A 22,865-nucleotide genomic window follows, 5' to 3' on the forward strand; every position below is an offset into this window, starting at 1 on the left:
TTTTTCTCTTATTGAATACAAACATGTATTTTTTTCATTTTATTTACTTAAATGTATCTGGCGCATTGAATTCTCAATATTTTTGAAATCGCTTTTTGTCAGTTTTTTATAATTTAATTCATTGCATAATAAAAAACGTACATTATCGTAATTTTTAATTTGAATATTACTCCTCTTTTTCGAAATTGTTTCGTCATTTACTATTTTTAGATGCTTACCTCCTTTTGGCAATTTAATCTTATTAAAATCAAACCTACTTTGCGTGATATCTAATTATTTATATTCAATGTTATTACAGTCAAACGCCGCTATAGTGAACTTTCAAGGGACCAAAATTTCAGTTCACTGTATCTGTTACGCAGGCAGTTTAACTAATAGTTCCCAAACTCCTCCCTTTTGTTACACATTATTCAAATAAATGACTGAAAAATATTATATTGTAGCAAAAAATGTGTTATTTTTTATTACTCTTCGTCTTGCGTACAAAAAAAAAAAACAAAAAACAAAAAAAAAAACAATCAGTAATCTTTAGCTGATGAGCAATCCTCAACATCAGATATGGAAACACTTCCTGACTCTCTGATAATTTTTCCTGAATTTCTGTAATTCCGCTTTTTAAACCTGTCTAACCTACTATTCGAGCATATAAAAGTAGTCGCACAAAATCGCTTTGCAAATTCATAGACATTTGTCCTGCTGAACCACTTCAATAATGTTTCTTCAACAGCCTTGTGATCTGCTTTTACTTTTTTTCTGCCATCTAAATTTTTTTCATGAGCAGAAATTGTTAATTGCCTATTTTTCCATATGTTACAAACTGTAGATTTGGATAGTTTATATTCCCTGCAAATATCAGCTTGGTTACATCTATTTTCAACTTTTCTGATTACCGTATATTCCGGCGTATAACGCGCACTTTTAATACAAAAAATAACATTGGAATTTACGGGTGCGCGGTATACGCCGAATATAAAAAATTATAGATTTAAAAAATTTAAATATGGAAAAATACTTTTATTTTAAAGAAATAACATATACCTTTATATACTTTATTGATTTTCGTTATTACATAAATAGTTCATTATATTCGTCTTCCGTTATTTCTTCAGGCACGTCATCACAATCTGTTTCGTCTTCATCATCTGTGTTATCCTCATCCATAAATAAACAGTCATCTTCTGATCCGTCCAGATTATTTGAAATGCTGCATTTTTTGAATGATTTTCTAACCATCTGGGCCTTAATTTCATCCCATGCTTTTAATATCCATTCGCACACTGTTTCCAAACTTGCACCGCGCATATGTCCTCCTTTCGTAAAGGTTTTCTCGCCCTCCAACATCCAAGTGTTCCACTGTTTATTAAAATTGGCTTTAAATGGTTTGTTTAAGCAGACGTCCAATGGCTGAACTAATGGTCCCAATCCGCCCGGAATAACTGCCATATCGGTGTTACATTCTTTCAAAAATTTTTTTGTATTGTCTGTAAGGTGGGACCTAAACATGTCCCACACTAAAAGGCTTTCTGGTTTTCTTACGCAACCAGGATGGATTTGCCAGACATTTTTTACCCACAATTTAACACCATTTTCGTCCATCTCGCCTTTTTCGTGGACATGAACAAAAATACCTTTTGGAAAATTACATTTGGGAAAAGTTTTTCTCTTAAAAATAACCATTGGTTTTAGTTTCGTTCCATCCGCTAAGCAAGAAAAGGCTACGGTGAAATGAGATTTCTCATGTCCGTTGTTGTTACATTGACAGATTTTACTCCCTTTAAATCAATTGTTTTATTACCGATCATGTCAAGCATGACTGGGGTCTCATCCATATTTCCTATTTAATTCCTTTTTTTTAAATATTCCATTTTAAATATTACTTTTTTTTCCGCAGTTCTATATATTTTTGAAAACTTCAAAATTTGCTATCCAAGTCTTTTGGTAGTTTTTGTGATACTTTGGTTTTTTCACGTAGAACTAAATTTTTTCGAGCCATTAAATCGGCTACACCAACTCACAGTAGCCTTGAAATTTTCACTTTCGTGTGGATTTATCTTTGCCCATTTTAGAGCAAACAAGCGAACACAGTTTCTTGTTACAATCAAGCCGTTCTGCCGATTTTCCAAAACCCAGTTTTCTACATTGTCCTCTAACGCCGGCCATTTTGTTAGTCCTGTATGTAATGAACACTTATCCTTGGGCATGTCCATTATTTTCTCTTCATTTTTCTTCCATTCACGCACCGAGCTTTCCCCAATACCAAAATTTCTCGCCGCAGCTCGATTTCCATTTTCTTTCTCAAATTGAATTACTTTGCATTTAAATCCAGTGCTGTGTTTGCTTCGTTTGATAGGAGCCATGTTTACTACTAAAATCTACACTGAATTCTTAAAGCTTACAATGTTTACTTTTCAAAAGCAGGGCATCAAATGGTGCGATTGGCAGAAGAGGAATTACGTTTTCTCTCCTGATTTGTGGTATGCTTTTGAGACATACACAATAGACAGCATTCCAGATACCCCTCCCCCCTTACTTCTGGAATGTGGGGAACAACATTCTTGCACACACCTGCACTGCTGAATACAACAATTTCTTTTCTCAGAATCATATTATTACTCTTTCAACTCTACTCTCACATACATGTCAAATTCAGTTCTTTTATTTTTGCAAAAGATAGGGAAAAAAACTTTTTATTTACGATCTTGAAAGACGAGATATTGCACATGTACAATCCAAATTTTTGTGCGCGTTATACGAAGAGTATGTCTTGAAATTAAAAAAAAGTCATTAGAAATTACGGGTGTGCGTTATACGCCGGGACGCGTTATGCGTCGGAATATACGTTATGCCCATTTTATCATCAATAGAGAGCGTTTTACGTTTACTGCTCGCCATAGTTAAATTTGAGTCACTTGGTTGCAGGTTTCTTTTTAACTGAACTGACAGCAAAAAGGTGCTGAAATGAGAGCCTTATAAACACAGATTAGTGTCCAACCCTTTGACCAATAATGAATAATTGCTCATTCCCTCTGACAGAAAATGCATATCGATCCCACTAACACTTTACAAGTGCATCATCTGCCTGGATTGGAAACATCTGCTTGGTTTGTTTAGGGATGGGAAAGTGAGATAAAGAAGCAAACAAGAAAAAATGCTTATTGCTACATTCCCCTCTATAGATGGTTTTAAAAATCGGTATATGTATTTATTTTGAAGTAGAAATTTCAAAATTATTACAAAAAAATGAAGGAAAAAAACTGTTGAAGACAGAAAAAAGTTCATTATATCCGACATCCTCTCTTTTTTGGTTCACTACATCCACAAAAAATAACGTTATACGTGTATAGCAAGGCATGGGGCCGAACATTTCGTTCACTATACCCGGGAGTTCACTATAAAACATATTCACTATAGCAGGGTTTAACTGTATTTAATATTTCTCAATAATCTTCCAAAGCTTTCGTAGACATTAATTTTGGATGAAAAGGTTTATCTAATGATGGATTGTCTACTAATAATATCTTCCTTTCCATCAATATTTCCAATAGCTTTTCTAAATAAGTATTTTAAAGTATTATAGTTCTGTTCCAGTCTATTTGGATTAAATTGTTTAGTTTTGCAATACTTTTGATGTACTTTATATTTTTTGATATATTGACATTTTATTTGAATGATTTCATAATCTGGAATAAAAAACTGTTCAAGATTTACTTCTGTTTTAATTTTTTGTGTGGATATTTTATTTGTAAACGCATTGTCAGATAATTTTTTATTAGAAGAATAAAATATTTTCTTTATTTTATTTCGCTTCATTGGTTTGTTCAACAATATTTTCTTTTTTTCTTTCAAATAATTTTATACCTGTAAATTTAATAAATCAGCTGAAATATATTTATATGTTATTTTTATGTTTTTTGCCATTAATTTAATCAAGTCAACTTTTTTACTTCCTCTTTTTACTTTTATATTTAGTTCTTTCAAAGCAGTTTTTGAATTTAATAGATTTTCCATTTATAAGGAAAATTTTTTTAAATACTGTTATCCTTATAAAAATAAAAATGCTGATGGAACAGAAACAAATTTAAAATTAAGTGTTATGAAAATATCTTCTAAAATGTCTTTGTTTGTGTGCATAAGTATATTGTTCACTACGTTCACAATCAAATTTTGTATTTTTTTTATTTCAGATTTGAATTTTTTACAGATTTGAATTTTTTACAGATTTTGTAGATATTTTACCTTTCAAATGATTATTATTAATTTGCTTTCATTTTGTCATTTCATACAAAAAGACTCTCCATTTATTAGAAACATTTTTTATAAATATTTATAACATGTTCTCTTATAAATGGGAAAAAGACACACACTATAATCTTAAAATTTAAAGATTTGAAACCTGGGATACATGATCTGATATCATTGACAAAAATAAATACTAAATTTAATGATTGCGCAGTTGTAAAATTAAAAGTTCACAATGAAGAAAGAGAATATTTTTTTTTAAAAAACAACATGGAGAACTTTCTGACAAAGCCATTAATGAAATTAATTAAATTGGCCATATTATTTTTGATAATGAAGGTTTGATTGATGGAAAATATGAACATACTTTAATGGGTATGTGTATAAAAGAATTTATTGTTTTGTTAATTCATTGTATTTCACTATTCAATTTATCTAGTCTCATGAAACCTAAAAATGATTTAATATTTTATTCCCTAAAATTGCAATAAAATAAGGATTTTTACATAAAAATTCAAAACTGTAAAAAATTTGTATTTTTTTACAGTTTTTAAAAATTGTCTTAATTTTGATTGAAATTTTTTTTTTAGTATCGGTTTTTGAGTTTTTTTTTTAAAAATTGATAACTACTTTTTAATGTCTGTGAAACCACATGAAAAAAAGTATAAAACTGTTTAAGAAACATATTTCTGATGTTTTTGGGTATGAAGTTTAAAACTAAAAATGCACTATAGTATAGGAAATATACTACTAGGAGGTACAGATCATTCATAATAATTATTATTGATTTTTTTTTTTAAAGAAATTATTTCAAAGGTTCTGTACACAATGTTTTTTTTTATTCCGTTATTATAAGTTAGAATAAAAATTGTGTAAACATTAACAACACCACAATGATTTGGATTTGTAAAAAGGGATTTAAACTGATTTGTAAAGCATTAAATAGATTTCTGTTGCAAAATAACAAGTAAATTTGTAGTCGGTAGTTATTTTGTTGTCCATTTCAAATTTAGATGTTTTAAAGTAGCCGTTTTTCTCTATAGTTTGATTTGGCGCATACATAAAGGGTGTTGTAGTTTCATTTTGAGTTGATTTTTTTTAAAGAAAATCAAGCAATACATTAAAAAAAAAAATTTGTTCAGATTTTGGAAGTGGTCCATATTGTGTAAGATTTTATGTTTCTAACTCTTTAGTGAATTCAGGCTCCACCAAACATGCTTTTTTCACAGAGTTCTACCTCCTGCTGATGCCTCTTAAACTTTTCATAATTTCAGAGAGTTTGCTCACTATTATGAGAAATCAGTGATTTCTTTGGATTTTCTGCATCAGATTTTAAATTTAAAAAAAATGTAAAATTTCAAATAATCATAAAATTTTAACATTGTGAAGAATGTTAAAAAAGGGATTAATTTTTAGTTCCATTTGGCAAATATTTGTAATAGTTTATGGGTAAATTAAAAGAATTTTTTTTTTTTTGCTTTGTTATGAAAATTTTTGATTTATTTCTATTTTTCAATTACCAATTTAAATCTCGACGCATTATTTTCTTGTGCATGCATTAGCTGATTGCAAAGGCTTTGCAAGTATAAAATTTTTGCCTTCAAGTGTATTAAGCTTTTAAAATATAAATGGACAAAATAAATATAATTCTACAAATTTTTATTGTCTATTTAATTTAAAAATTCCACATAGTAATATAAAGTAGGATATATATAATAGGATATACATAATATAAAAATAATAACTAAAATGTGCATTTTATATATCTTGATATTTGTTATGATTGCTAAATAGTATTATAAACATAATTGGTTTAATAGCTTATAGGTTAAAAGTTTTTTTTTCTTTTTCCAAATTGATATTAAGTAAATTGCTTATTTACTAAAAATGACGAAAAAAAATGTCTAAAAATAATCTTCCAGATGTCTAAAAATAATCTTTTAAGGTCAGCTTATGACTTAGATTTACAATTGCATTTTTAAGAATTATATGAATACATTGTTGACAGGGAGTCATTTTCCTTAAAATTTAAAATATATTCTTTCCTTATCTATTTTTAAAAATCAAAGATAGATGATTACTAAAGTTCAAATAATGTTATATTAAACTAAGTTGCTTTAAACGACATTTTAATTTTACTATTTTTTAATTTTATTATTATTTTATTTAATATAGTTTTTTTTTAAAGTTTTTATTTAAAAATTTTACTATTTTGTTCAAAATGTTTAATGTTCCTTGTTTATTGATTTGACTGCATTTAATCTTTGTGATTATGTACAACATTTTATACCCTGTTGTTTTTTTTCTCTTTTAAAGTCTTCCAATGTTCACAGTCTTACGGCGTTTCACCATTTTAATGACATTGTTAGGAGAATACTTCATTCTAAAGTAAGTGTTTTTAATAGTATTTTGGATTTTCCAATGTTTGTTTATTACAATTAGGCATGCCAGACCTAAAATAAATTTTTGTTTGATATATTTATTTTTAATAAGGGTTTTCTATGTTAGATTGTTACTCTGTTGTGTGTTTTTCTGTTTTTTTTTTAAATAATCTTCTTTCTTTTTCCTTTTAAAAAATATTTTATTCTTATTTAGAAATGAAATCATTACCTTTCAAGAATTGCAAACTTAAATTTTTGATTTTTATTGGTTTATTATTTTTACATTAAGAAGGTGATTATTTAAATAATTATTTGTTCCTTTTTTAAAGTTTTTAACCTTTCACATTCTCTAGCTTGCTAGTGAAAAGTGAGAAAGTTGTAATTGTTACTTTTTATGTATTATTAATTTTTTTTTGAAAAATCTTTCTTTTCTGTTTTTAAAAAAATCTTTTATCTTTCCTAATAAAGGAAAACTAAATATTTACTCTATGAGGACTGAAAACGTATGATTCTCCTCTTTTTATTATTTATTTTTACAGTATTAGGTGATGTTTTGAATTACTTTTGTTTCTCTATTTGTAAGCATATAAGAATTAACGCTATTCTATTTCCACCTGTTGAAATGTGGAAAACTTGTAGCTGATACTTTGTCAAGTGTTTTTCGATACTTTTCTGAATACAATACATAAACAACTGTCTCTTTCTTTAAAAAATATTTTATTTTTAGAAAGAATTCTAAATAGAATGTTTACCTTATAAGAATTGAAATTTTTAATTTTGTTCTTGTACTGTTTATTTTTTACAAAGACAAGTCATGAAATTTTAGCTTTGCAATTTCTTACAAAACAAATAGTGGTCATATAATAGAAAAGTCTTATGTAATTGAAAATAAATTATTTATGAAGAATTTTGAGTATTGTTACAAGACAAGTTTTGCTGCTTTAGCTACACATAAGCAATTTCTTATTTTGCTATTATAACATAAAAACATAAAAATAAAATCTTATTTTTTTTATACTTGAAAATAGTTAACAGATTTGAAGATTTGCAACTTTTTGTAGTTTCTTTTGTTGCTAAATTTAGAAAATGAAACTGAGTTACCATACTCTTTTTGTACAAAAGATAAATTTGCTTTTCTAATTTAATTATTTCTGCTTTAATTACTTATTATTAATTTGTGGAATTCATTAGGCAAACTAATAATGTTTTTAAAAGACATAGTAAAAATCTATTTTTAAACATGTTCAAAACAAGTGTTTTAAACAAACTATTTTAAAAGTAAAAACCCAGCTCTTATAGTAGTTTTATTTTCAACAGCACTTTCCATTATGCTTTTGCATTAATAATTCATATTATTATCAGACTTTTTCTTATTGCTTCAATAATGCTCCTTTATTAGATTTGGATAATTTAAGCCCCAAAAACTTTTTTAGAAGTGTTTTGAAATTTCGTATTAAATTTTTGAAATAATATTTTCTTGTGTTCATAGCTGTCTCTTTGTTGGTGCACATCAATTAATTGTTATTTTTTAGAATTATTGTAATGATGAAAATAATAGTTTTTATACTAATTTTTGAAATGCTTTTTAGAAATTTATGATATTAATTATTTATCTCATATTTTTTTTTGTATAATTGAAAAATGTACCAATGATATTTTGAATTTTAATAGTGTTCACCAGAAGCTTCCCATCGTATTAACAGTCCTTGCTATGGTAGGAGGTGCCATTATAGCTGCAGCGTAAGTAACTTTCACCCTCTTATTGGTCTTTATCTTATTTGTTTTTAAAGTTCAAAGAGTATGTCGGGCTTATGCAATCTATGATATATATCCGTGGTAGTAAATATAAAGCAAAACTAAGAATGTATAAATTTCTCCTTTAATTTGCTATTGCAGCCTTTTTAACACACAAGAGTTAGGTTTAAAATTAATTAATTTATTTTTGCATTATTTTTTACTCTGTCTACTTAAATTCAAGAACATTTGTTTATAAAATAATTACTATGCTAAGTGAGTAAAACTGATACATTTCTTCTTCATTCTAAATAAGTAACTGTAAAAACATTTCTTTGTCAATTAATAATTTTGCTGATATATAAATTAATAATGATAAATGCCCTTAACATATAAAATAATATATGCAAAATTCGACATTTTGACTTAATAATTTAAAGAACATTTGTTTGCGAACTAAGGAGTGTGCTAAATGAATAAAATTGATACATTTTCTCTGCATAAAATTGTTGTAACAGTCTTTTCTATACACCAGGGTTAAATTTTAAAATAATTTGTGCATTATTCTCCATTTTAAAATAGTGACCGGGAGATTATTTGCTTGTAAACTAATAATTGTGATACTTGATTATTAATGGCAATAAAATTGATACATTTTCTATTCATTAAAATTCCGTTAAGCCTTTTCTGTTAATAAGAGTTAATTTATAAAATAATTTATGTAATATATTCTATTCTGATCTAGTACCCATGAAAGCTTTTGTTGTAAAATAAATACTATGAATGAATAAAATTGATTTTATAAATACCCTCTAACTTTATTTACATGCTAGTCAAAATTGATGAATGACCTTTTATTTTGCATCAACTAATGTAACTTAAACAGACAGGGGAAAAAAATTATATAGCACTCAAAAAAGATTTCTATTTTCACCATTTAAAGGGTATTTAATATAATAATCTCAATACAATTGTAACTGAACATGCAAATTTTTTAGTTTAAAAATCTCAAGATTAGAAGAATAAATGTGATAAATTTTCTACTTTTACATGTGACAAATTTTCAGACAATGTAATTGGAGACTTTTGAAGAAGGAGACCCTACCTTAAGAAATTAGACTCAATGAAAAAAATCTATTTTTAAATTTTTGTTGTTGTTTTGTTATTAAATATAGTTGAAATGTAAATGAAATGTATAGTTAAAATGTAGATAATGTCATAATTGTTTCACAAATTTTAAATTTTTAAACTAAATTTTTTTAGTATGTCCTATCCAATAAGTAAATAAAAACCTCAGAAAAAATAAACTTTATGTAGAATATATATATATATATATATATATATATATATATATATATATATATATATATATATATATATATATATATATATATATATATATATATATATATATATATATATATATATATATATATGTATATATGTATATATATATATATATATATGTATATATATATATATATATGTATATATGTATATATGTAGATATGTATATATATGTATATATATATATATATATATACATATATATATATATATATATATATATATATATATATATATATATATATATATATATATATATATATAGTTATTTAACTGATATTTTATGATTTTGAAATGTAAATAGTAAAATTTTCTATAATGAAAATGTAGATTTAGGCATAACTGCTTTTAAAATTTTAAATTTTATAACTAAATTTCTCATTGCACAAGAAAAAAAAAGGCTAAGTTAAAAAAAATTAAAAATACTTTTGAAAAAATGAGAAAGCCTTCTGAAATTTTTTTTACGAAACTTTAAATCTAAGATAGAAGTAGAAACTTTGTCAAACTTTTTGTGATCCAAATAAAGTTTATTGAATAAAAATTAAAGTGATATCTACATCACTTTCTAAATCTAGGTGAGCAAAATCAGACTCAGATTTAACAATTTTCTTTATACATGTATTATCTCATTGCAGATTTAAGGATCTACTATTAGATTGCACTTAGAATATTATGCTGCTACAAAATTTTATGTTTTAAACTTTTTCTTAAGCTCAGAATATTATCATTCATTTTATTATGTTTTTTAGAGATGATCTTTCATTTGAATTCAAAGGCTATTTGTTTGTTTTGTGCAATGACTTCTTCACTGCTGCCAATAATATTTGTGTCAAAAAAAAGTTGGATGCTAGAGTATGTATTTAAATAGATCATAATGTATTTAGAATTTTCCTCTGTCATGATGCTTAGCATTTTTAAAAAGTGCTTAATGGTGCTTATTTTCGATTTTCGTTTTTTAAAAGCTCTTATAGGTGTTTTTAAAAAGTGCTTAATTTTCCCTTTTCGAAAATGATATACGATGTGATACGAATGATATATAATGAAACGATGATTTTCACATTGTTTTATTCAACGTTCTCACAATTCATTCAACCACAAATTTCAGCGCACCGTCGATCCATAGTGTATGAAAGCGCCAATCATTTTACTTGTTTGATGAAATACTTGCGAGTTCGTTGAGATAATTGCACTCTCGTGTGCAGCTCTGCTGCATTTTGCAAGATACTCTCTATTTCAGGCTTCATTTTCCACCTGTTATATCAGACCTAAGAACCTCTTGATCTTTTTAAAATGGCTAATATAATCAAGAAAAGAGTTCTTTGTCAGAAACTAGTTATTTTATCATGATTATGTAAAGTCTTTGAAAATTTTTTTGAATTTTGTTGATGTATATAATACTTAAAAATATTTTTGATTGTTTTAAAGTAGTTTAAAGATGTTGAAAAATTTGGCTACGCACCCTATCCATGCTATGTGTTGTTTTTTATTTTATCTACTTTTGAAGAGTTATTTAAGAATTTTTTTCTGTAATTTATTTCTTTTAAAACTCAATTTAAATGATTTTATACTTCATTTTTATGAAATTATGTATAAAATAATATTTAAATTTTTTAAAATTCTTGTAATAGAAAAAAAAGAATAGTTTTGATCAAATCAGGCATGCTAATTTCCCCTTAATCTGCAGAATTCTACATATCTCGAGATCATGTGTTTGCAAACATCCACAAACAAAGAATTTATAATTTTGGAGTTGCATGATGCTAAAATTTAAATTTTCAAACTCTCTGTTAGTAAGATGTTAGTTACCCCCTTTCTAGCAACCTCCTTTTTTTTTGTTAGAGCTTTTATTCACAAGCTATATCAAGTTTTTTTTAATGCAGATTTCTATGAGCAAAATGCAACTTTGGATAAACTTTAAGAGTGTGAGACTCAAAAAATTTTAAACAAAAATTCTGAAATGACAGGCTGCAACTAGAATTACTCAATTGCTTGCCAAAAGCCATGTAAAATTTGAAAATCGAAAGATAATTTAATAATTTGTTAATTTAAAGATAATTTGTTTTAAAAGTGTCTTATTTTTTTAAGACTTATATTCTAATAAAATAAAACATGAAAGGCTAAATTTTGATTGGCATAATGTAAGGCAGTATCATAGCATATATAAATGGCATTTTCAGGGCTAGGCGTGAGTTACTTTTCTCACTTAATGCCACTATCTTAAAAAATAGTAACTTTTATTCATTGTTTTTCTCACTGTTTTAAAGGCTTAGTCACTTATCTCACTATCTCATTTCAATAAAAAAAAAGATTTCACATTTCCCTTAACCCGTAATATTACAATCCTCTTGCTCTTGTAAAGAAGGACTATGCATGGGGCATACAAGAGGATTGAATATGTGAAGAAAAATAGAAATTTCCACTTTCAAATCAATTTCTCTTGGAATGCAAGAGAGCCATTCACTGTATCGAGGAATGATTTTAGTCATCATCTATCTATCTGAAGTTTTGTTTTCTTATCTGTTGTGAAGCTGCAGAACATGAAATTTTTTGTATTCCTCCTTGAATCGAACTTCCTTTTCCTGTAGGTTTCTTTAAATGTGCTCAGTAGAGCATAATTTTGCATAATAGAGATTAAGCACTCTTAAAAGTTCTTATTTTTCATTAAAAGTGCATAAAAGAGTGCATTCTTCCCAAGGAAAAACGTAAATAAAATGTTTACTTTTATTACCCATTGGCAAAATGGGTGTTATTTTGGGTTTGATGTTGTGCGCACCTTATTTGGACGTCATCACACTCTTCAAATGTGTTCAATAGTAATAGTAAACAGTGCGCATGCATCGTCATTGCTACTGTTTCATAATTTTTTTAGAATTCTTTTTTTTTCACTTATTATTTAATTTTGTTATGCATTCAGTTGGTGAGTTTATTTGTGAGATATGGGACCAGAGAGATCTCATAAATACTTCTTGAGTTGTGAATATAAGAGAATTTCATAATTTGAACAATATTTTTTGTTTTTATTGTTTTAATTGAGAATCAGAGATTCTAACATACAGTTTAAACTGGATCGTTTTCAATACTAATTCAGGTGAATGTCACAAATAAAGAAGGTAAAAAAAAAATGATTTGATGTTTTTTTTATTGTTTTTGATGTCAGTTGTTATTACGAATGCTGTCAGTCTTTCTATGTGGTTTTACAAATTATGCTGTTTTTTATACAATTTTATGACACACGAATTTTAAATTGGAGAATTTCAAATTGATTCACCATAAATTTACTTGGTTTTATAATCGTTTTAAACAGTCAAATGATTGACAAAGTTCGAATAATTTTTTCTCCCATGGTTTTTAAATCTCCATATTTTAATTAATACAATGTTTATTATGTAGCATGTATTTCAGTAACAGCTATTTGTTAATGATTTATTCGAAAATCGTTCTTGGACGTATTTGATTTCATTGTGATTCCTTACAGTTTTATTTCTAGTGTTTACCTTAGGCTCTCAGGCAAATTTTTATAATTTTTTCAGCCCTTTCCTCGTGGTTTTTTAATGCAATGTATTACTAGCCTTTTTCAACTTAGAGTTAAGTGTTTTTACACACTCGATTCATGGTGATTATGTTGTAAATTAATTGCATGTCACTATGCATTCAATTTTATTTATCTCTTTTTGCCTTGTTTTTCTTGTTGTTTTATCCATTTTGTTCTTTTAAATTGGCCTGCCATTAGAAATAAAAAAAATGAAAAAAAAAAAAAATGTTGTAAATTAATGTTTTCCGACAGTTTTTGCATTAATTTAATTTCATATTAATACAGAGTTATATTTTTGATTAATGCGATGTTGTAATGACAATTTTGCTAATTTATTCAAAACATTTTCACAATTTATTCAAAAGTCACTTTTAACGGTTCTATTGTGATTCCACTTTATATTTTTTATACAAAGATTTTACATATGCATATTTCGAATTCAATCCCTTTAGAACAATGATCACATGTCTCCAGTTTTGCACATATTTCCAATTTTGATATTTTTAATCTAATATTATTATTTTTTATTTCATTAATAACTTTTTGCCACATTCGTTTTGCGCCATTTCTATTGTAAAAGTACTTTTTTTTTGCAATAATTGTTATTTAACGTTTTTTTCAGTTCTTCACCTTGTGTTTAAAAACACATTGTGTTTTGACTCCGGAAGAGAAGCACATCTCAATAAATGTATACTGACTTTACATGATAGCGAAAATATTTTTGTTGTATACTTTCACTGCTTCTTTGATATAATACTTTAAGCCATAACAGCTAAAACCAAACATGAACTTTTTTTTTAGTTGGGAAAAATTAGAAAATATTTATTATGTAATTTTTACAAAAAAAAAATTTCAATAGCGGTAAATTAAAGCAATAAACAGCTACAACAATAAATGTTTCTAAACCAAATTTTTTCCTTTAAGTTGTATATTCTTAAGGTTATTAGGATGTTGCCTGAATATTAACACTGTTTTTAATAAAGCCACTATTTATTACTTTTTAAGGAATATTAGTCACTTTTTTCACTACTTTTTCTACTATGATCTGCACAAAGCCCTGTATTTTTGTTATAATTGCTGATTTGTTACTAAAAAATTTGTAATGTGCCTTGTATTTGCCCCTTTTCTTCAGTTTTCACTGAAGAGTATTGTTATGGAATAACACTAATGTAAGCTTAATTATATAAACTAGTTATTCTACTCAAATTTGGATGAACCAGCAAAATTGTTTTTTAAAGTTTAAAAGTAAACAAATTACTTAACTCTCCAATTTTCTTCTTTTTTTTCCCATTAAATTAGTAGAAAATTAATACCTATTTCATCTAATTTTGTAATGCTCTCTGCCTCAGATTAAGAAGATTTTAAATATATTCAATCTCAAATCAAATTTTTTAATGTTACAGCTTATATTATTCCATATTCAAGAAATATCTATAGTATTTATTTTATGCAAATTGTTTTTATTCTTATTTTATCTGTAAAGGAAAAAAATGCTGATTCAGATTTCAGCGTATTTCTTTTCTTTTTCTTTCTCCCATTTTTTTTTCTTACAAGAAGTAAAAGCTCTTGTTTATTACTTATTTATTAGAGATATTTTTACTTGAAATATTAGAGATTAGAAGTGATTGCAGTTCTACTTTTGAGTTTATTTATTCACAGGATTTATTCTGATCTATTATCATTATTTAGCTATATAGTTCTAATGAAAATCTTTAAAAATTTGGCCTGTTATGTTATATCTTCTAGGATATTGTAATTTTGAGAACAAATGTATTGGCATCAATTTTTGTCTTTTGTCCCATAATTGAATAACCTTTTTTTGGATCAATTCAAATTTAGCATAATTTAGTTCTTCCCTTAATTGAAGATTATTAAAATCTCATTTTTCAGACATTTGCTTGTTTTAATTTTAATGATTGGAAATGAGCCCAGTCTTTCTTAGTTCAGAAAATCAGAATTTTTTTAGTAAGAGTCTTTTTTTTTAAAAAAATTTTAAGACATTTAATGTAATATCTTTCACTTAAACACTTGATGCACTTGCAACTTGCTTTAGTTATTTGTTTATTAGTCATTGATTTCTTATTACAGTTTATAAACATTTCTCAAAAATGTTCATGAATTCTTCTAAATATTTTTTGGAAAAAAAATGATATGATCATGAATTTTTAACACGATTTTTGAAAATGTTGTTGAATTTTTGTTACTTAATAATTTTGCTATTAATGGGAAAAAAAACTGTGAAAAAAATCAGTTTTAAGAACTAGAACTTATTAAAATATTTTTGTTGCTAGCTAATTTGTATCTGAAAGCGCCAATAATTTTACATGTTTGATGAAATACTTGCAAGTGGGAAAAATTCTTGCACTCTCATATACAACTCTTCTGCATTTTGCTGGAGAATCTTAATTTCAGGCTTCATTTTCCTCCCTCTGAAATCGAACCGAACAATATTTCGAATTTTCACTTGTCACAGTGTCGAACTAAATTTTTTTTCTCCAATAGCAAAGGAAAATTTTACTTCTCTTGTTAATTTCCTCGTTGGTCCAGTGCCATCATCTTTGTTACTGGCGAGATATTGATCTTCTTTGAACTTGACTTGGGGATCATTCACTAATTATGTAGTTTCATGTGGTTCCCCAGAGTAGTCAAAAATTACAAAGCTTCAACACCTCAAAATTTCCATCTCCTTTTATTCATTTAATTTAATAAGCATAGGAATTAATTGAATTTTTTATACATGAGATTTTTTACCTGAGGGACCAGCACTAATTGTATAATTTTTTCAAAACTTTTATTGTATTTTATTACTTTTTTTTTACTTATTAGTTTTTTTGTTTTATTTTTACTTTTAAAAGTTTCAGTGCTCTTAATTTATTGTATGAAAAAGCTTAATAATATTTAGAGGCAAGATTTTGAAGAAGTATGAAGTGAGGGACTTTCAATATTTTAAATGCAGCAAAAAGTCTTATGTTATTCAGATTTGTCATTTCAAAAATTCATTGCTTAATGATTTGATTTAAAAACAATTGAAATAAAAAATTCACTTATCTCAGATTTGTTTAATATTATGTGTGTAGGGACTACATTATAATATCTTCTGGCAAAAATGGTTAGCTTCAATATTTATTTACATTTACATTTCAAAATTATTTAATTTTTTTGAAAAATCATTTCATTAAAGTAATACTGAAAGTAACAAATTTTAATAAAAATTTATTAGGGACCATTCACTAATTTACATTTGTAATATGAGTTTATTAAAGTTTTCTTAGTTTGTTTCTTCTTTACTTATCTTTATAAATTCGGCATGATCAATAATATTAATTTTGTTAATGTTCTGCTGATTATGCTTTTATAAATAACTTTCACTGCCTTGAAAAGGACCTACAAATTTTAAAGATAATTAACTGGAGAACCTTGGCTAAGGGAAGAATGTCTGGGCATAGGCTTGTTGAGAAGGCCAAGGCCCATCCTGGGCTGTTGTGCCAATGAGAAGAAGAAGAAATAACTTTAATTTAAATTTAAAAAATACAATCAATAACCTTTTTAAGTAATAGTTAAGTTAAATCTATTTTTGAATTAAAATTTTTAACATAATTAAATAAAGTAATTATTAATTAAAAAAAATGAGCCACTAAGTATTGAATCTATTTAAAATTATGTATAAATTGTTTTTTTGGTTGCCAATATAATCAAGAAAAGAGTTCTTTGACAGTAACTACTTATTTCATCATGATCATGTAAAGTTCTTTGAAAACTATTTTGCATTTTGTTTAGGTAGTTATGAAGAACTTTTAACAATCGGAAGAAATTTTTTTTATTAATACGCATTCTCTAATTATGATATTTTTTTAAAGTGCTTAAATATATTATTTTAATGTTTAAAAGGTGCTTATTTTTTGTTGAAAAATTTGGCTACACACCTTGTATAATAAGTTTGTTATAATGACAACTTTTCTTAATATGTGTTACCTTTATAACTAGTTTTATTTTACTGAGTATTAAATTTACAACACAATCATAGTGCCGAAAAAGTGATGCATATATGTGTCATGATTACATTGAAAAATGATAGTATGATATCTTGTGTTGCACATATTAGATCTGAATATTTAATATTTTTTTTTTTATGAAGGAAATAATGTTTCACTATATTATTCTTTGGAAAAATAATGCACATGAAGGAGGAAGAAAATCCTACAATATTGCAAACATGCTCTATATTCGTGAATACGCCATACCGTGAAGGAAACTTTTCATCCCGAATTCTTTTTCATCTCCATAACTAATTTATGTGAATTTAGGCAGACCTAGAGTAAGTCATGATGTTTCAATGGCAGAAAATTTTTTTTCTTCTAAATATCAAAATGCAAACAAATTATTGGAAGAAAACTTCTCCAATGCGTAATCCTAAATTATCTTCTCATGTTTTTATTTCGATATTTTAAAAATTTCTTACCAGTATTTGAAACTTTATGGCTCACTCTATGTTTGTCTGAACTCACTTTTTCTTTACTTTCAATTTTATATCAGTTATTGAGGTGAAGGAGAATTTGAGACGAAAAGTTTCCCCTGCAGTATAGTGTCCTCTTAAAATGTTTATGTATTATATTTAGATGAATTATGATTTAAACTAAGAATTCAACCAAATTTTACTCTAAATTCTAACTTGTATTGATTGTTACAATAATCATTTTATATAGATCTGCGTGATTTTTTATTTATGTTTATAATTTTTAGGAGTTGGGCAAATATGGTTTGCTCTTTTATAATGCCTTATTCATGATAATGCCTTTAACTATATTGTGGTGGTATTCAGGTGAAGTAGAAAAGGTAAATGATTTTGCTTTTTTAAATTCTTTTTGACTGTTTTTATGAACAAAATATAACCATAAATTAATCATGTCTAAATCACAATGATTTTCTTTTGAATAGAATACTTAAAAACAATATATGTAGAATAAGGTGGCAATATATATAATACAATATATAGAATAAGGTGAGGGTGTTATTATTTTGAATAACACCCTGACCTTATTCGATTTCAAGCAATAACGAAATATAATGTTAAAAATTTAAGCATTGCGTCTAATGGATTCTGCAGTGGCAGAGAACCTTTTTTTTTTTTTGAAAAAAAAATTAAAGAAATGCATTAAAATTTGGATTTAATACTTTGGGCAAAAATTCTTTTCTAAAATCTTCGTTAAACTGGAGTTTCTGTGGTCCACTATTATAGGGGTAGCATTGCAGGCTAGGGAATAGGAATGCATGCCCTTAATTTTAAAATTTTAGAATTTTCTTAACAATATTTTTTTCTCAATTTTTTTAAAAATCTCAAAATCGGTATTTTTTGTGTTAAAAAAATTTTCATGATTTATTTATAATTTAACAAATAAATATCCTTATTATGGCTTTCATGTAAGTGGTATTTTAAAAATTATTTCATGTAATACACCTTTAAAATCATTTCACTAGCTTGATATTTTAAAACAAATTTTCATGATTTTTTTTTTTGAAAGGTAAATGATTTAACGGATGATTAATAGGAAATAATTTTTTAAGAAAAAAAATGTTCAAAATTAGAATGCAGCGATTTCTATGAGATAAAATTTAAGTGATGTTTATAGTTTTTAATTGTAGTTAGTAGTTATTTTGTGTAGTATATGGAATATTATAATTTTTTTTTAATTACAAAATTTTTTTCAATAGCATATAATATTTTCATAGGCACTTTTCCTTTCTGTCAAAAGTTTTTTAGTATGATTTAATTTAATTTTATAATATTTAAATTCTTCACAGAACTTACTACATAATTTGACTTCAAAATTAGTATTATAATTTGTATATTTAAGCTTAAATTTCTTGTGAAATTTTAGCGGCATTTCTTACTTATGAACAACAAGATTAAATTACAAATGTATATTATTTTGGATGTGACTTTCCTAAATTTTTCAAGCAAAAGTTAAAAACAGAATAAATGTGTAACAACTTTTTTTTTATAAATTCATCCCTAATTACATGTTTAGCCCAATTTATATGGTCTGTATTTATATTATAAATATATTTTGTTCTGTTGTATTAATCAGATACAAAACCAGACACAACAAAGCAATTTCTCTCTATGAACTTGCTTTTTTTAATGTATTTAAATTTTTTATCCTCAAAATATCGGCCACAATCTGTAAACTATGGTCTCAATAGACACATTAGGGTCAATTGGACCCCATAATGTTAATTTCACTTCTTGCTTATTTCACCACATCTCTAGCTAGAACTGTTTAAGCTAATTAATCAAATAATTTTGCCACACAATTATAAAATTTGTTTATCAAAAAATAGCTCTACATAAAATATAAACTATTATAGTTATTCATGATTTTTTATTTTAGTATTTGAATTATAAAAAAGTTTTTTAATTGTAAATTATGCAAAGTTTTGCTTATAATTACTATCCTAACATTTTTAACTATGGAATTTTAAGTGACAGTATACAAAATTTGAACTGAATCAATTAATTTGTTTTCGAGAATTGAAAAGTTAAAAATACAACTTTTTTAAAATTTTATTCAGCATAAAAAAAATGAGAAAAGTTGGTAAAAATTTAGGTTAATTTCACGTTTGTGCACTTTTTATCTGCATCTCCGCAACTAATGAAGTGAATCAGAAAAGTTTATTTATAATTTTAAAAATGGTTTTCCCATAGATAATTCCATATTAAAATTATAATTGTGAAGTATAAAAATTTTTGAAATAATTTAATTTAGCTAATTTTAAATGAGAAAATCCAAAATATGAAGGGAATTGGTCAAATAGTTCTTGAGAAATAAAAATTTTAAAATACAATTTCTTTGAAATGGCAAGATGCGAAATTAGCAAGAGGATCAAATTTTCAAACACTTATATTGCCTAACTATTGGGACCATATTTCTCAAATTGCCCTCATATTTTGAGGGTCTAAAATCCCAATCCCCTGAAATAAATTTTATGTTCATTCAGAGAAAGTATGTTTTTATGTCTGATTTCAAAACTTAAAATATGACTAATTAATTAGCATCTTTAAGGTTAGATAATTAATTATTGAAATAATTGAATTATTGTTAGATAATAAATTATTGAGTCATAGTGCGTGAAAATCTCATCATTAGATCAAAAGTTATTAAAATGTTGTTTTTTTTTGTTGCTCTGTTAATAAAATCAGCTACATATTCTTCTAGTCCAAGTTGGTATTGTCATTTAAAAATAGAAATATCATGAAGATGTTGAGTGAAACAAAATACCTGGTATTAGTATGTTTAAATAAGCATGCTGGCTTGCGTAAGGGCCATATCAATGATTCGGCCCTAAAACCTACCAAACCCACTTCTGGTGCGAACTGATGAAATGCTTCATTTGTCAGTGGTGACTAATTGTTCTTTTGGCAAGTTTATCTGTTAATAGTAATGCTAAGAAATATTCGGAATTCTAAATTAAATGTTAAAAAGAAAGCAAATAATTATTAGTTGTTTGAAAAAATGTAAATATTTATTTATTATTAAAAAATAAGGCAAATGTTTATTTATTTATGATGTGACGTTCTCAATTTTTTCATTTTATTTTCTTGTAGACATTTGCCTTTTACAAATGGCCAGACATGATGTTCCTGACTTCTTTCTTGCTTTCATGCTTTATGGGATTCGTATTGATGTACTCAACAGTTTTATGTACAGCTTACAACTCAGCTCTTACGACAACAATTATTGGTGTCATAAAGGTAAAGTCATTCATTAAAAGTTTTATTGTTTCTAGACAAATTATTTTCTTCTTCGCATTTTGTAAATAATCATCACAATAAAAAATAATGAAATCCGTAGTAGTAATTGCTGGAAAAAAAATCAGCGATAAAATCACATGAATCGTACTCCTCAAATGCGCCTTTCGTTTTGAGATTAGGTTGTTGTAATAAATAATGTTGTATCAAAAATATTGGAGAAAACTATGGAGAGGTCAATAGCAATGACTGCCAACAATTCGGTAGAATTACACAAGCCTGCGAAATTGAAGTTTTTGAAAAATGCAAGAGAAGTTATTGTTGATTTATATGTTATTTGATGTGCTGATTTTGAAAATGACCTTCATTTTCCCCAATCGCTTCAAGATTTTTTGTAAAATCGATATTAATGTTTTTACTAAAATCCTATTTGGAAAGGAATTCTCTCAAACAATTTTGTATGTACTATCTGGTAACTGTCGTCTTCATTCATTTTGATCTATGTAAAATTTAATCTTGTGAAAGTAAATTGATTTTTGAGTGATCAGCTAATATTTAATTGGTTAGAATGAACAAAAAATACTGTTACCAGATTGCACAAGTCACGTCTGGTCGAGAGAAAAACAATTAGTTTCATGTGTTTAAACTTTTTACATAACTTTCTAGAAGAAAATCACCAGCATACCATTTAAATTTTTTTTAAAGATAACTTAACGTAAAATTGACGATTAACCAACAATAACAAATATTATGTAGGTGTATATGAAAGTTTGAAACAAAGAACAAAACAAACAAAAGAAAAAAGTTTATATTTAAGCACATACTCGTTTTCCTCTGAAACTTATTTTGATGATCTTTTATGCTTAATCTCAGGTCTATCTCTAGCTATCATCCAACACTAGTCAGCAAGCATGTTCTTGTCCCATCTTAATTGATATTTATGCTCCATATCTCTGATAACTTGATGGAGCCTTTCCCCTTGTTCTTTGCTGACTGCTCCTAAATTTTCGGTGTAAAAGTCCACATGTGAGTGAAGGAAATGCATTTTGACAATCATGGAGCAACCCAAAGTTTTAAATTTTTCCAGAATTTTCATGACAATTTCTTTATAATCAGGATCCTTGTAGTTACCCAGAAATTTACTGACGACATCTTTGAAAGCAACCCAAGCTTCTTTTTCCGTGTTTCTGTCATGTTAGTCTCAAAATCTTTATCTTTCATGAGTTTGTGGATATCTGGACCAACAAAGATTCCCCTTTCAACTTGGCTTGGGATAAACCTGGAAACTTTTTGAACAGGTATTTGAAGCAATCGCCGTCTTCTGGAACAGCCTTGGCAAACTGCTTCATTACACCTAATTTTATATGTAGCGGAGATAACAATACTTTTTTGGGATCAACTAGGCTGTTTCGAATACCGTTCTTGGTGCCTGGGTCAAGATTTTGTCTTTTCGGCCATTCTTTTTTGACCCAATGTTGTGACTTGTTACGGCTGTCCCACTCACAAATAAAACATGGGAACTTTGTAAATCCTCCTTGTTAACCAAGAAGTATAGAGATAACTTTCAAATGACCGCATAGCATAGCATAGAGATAACTTTAAAAAAAACTGTTTCTCCATGTCAGATTGGCATCTTTGCAGACGATATTGTCTTGTGGACTAGTGGTTCAGACATAGGCAAATTGGAATCTTAAACTAATGGTTCCTTGGAGGCTGTAAGGAATTTTTCGCTCTCCCACAAGTTAAACTTTAACCCTTCAAAATCTATTAGTAGCTTCTTCACCACAAATATACACCTATATAATTATACTCCCGCTGTATATCTTTCTGATCAGTTACTGGGCTGTGACAAACATCCAAGTTACTTCGGTTTTACTTTGGATCC

General features: G+C 26.6%; 1 protein-coding gene across 3 annotated transcripts in view; it reads left to right on the forward strand.

The window, feature by feature from the left end:
* LOC107441639 (nucleotide sugar transporter SLC35D1) overlaps window positions 1–22,865 on the forward strand; it is a 54,067-nt gene that overhangs the window by 21,945 nt on the left and 9,257 nt on the right. For all 3 annotated transcript variants that reach the window (XM_016054979.3, XM_043051152.2, XM_043051153.2), the window contains 5 exons: window positions 6,556–6,627; window positions 8,292–8,360; window positions 10,451–10,553; window positions 17,974–18,066; window positions 20,837–20,983. In XM_016054979.3, coding sequence (XP_015910465.1) covers window positions 6,556–6,627; window positions 8,292–8,360; window positions 10,451–10,553; window positions 17,974–18,066; window positions 20,837–20,983 — 484 coding nt within the window. The remainder of the gene's footprint in view (window positions 1–6,555; window positions 6,628–8,291; window positions 8,361–10,450; window positions 10,554–17,973; window positions 18,067–20,836; window positions 20,984–22,865) is intronic.

The sequence above is a fragment of the Parasteatoda tepidariorum genome, chromosome 3 (genome assembly GCF_982258835.1).
Source record: "Parasteatoda tepidariorum strain Cologne lab strain chromosome 3, Ptep-v5.0, whole genome shotgun sequence".
Taxonomy (NCBI): domain Eukaryota; kingdom Metazoa; phylum Arthropoda; class Arachnida; order Araneae; family Theridiidae; genus Parasteatoda; species Parasteatoda tepidariorum.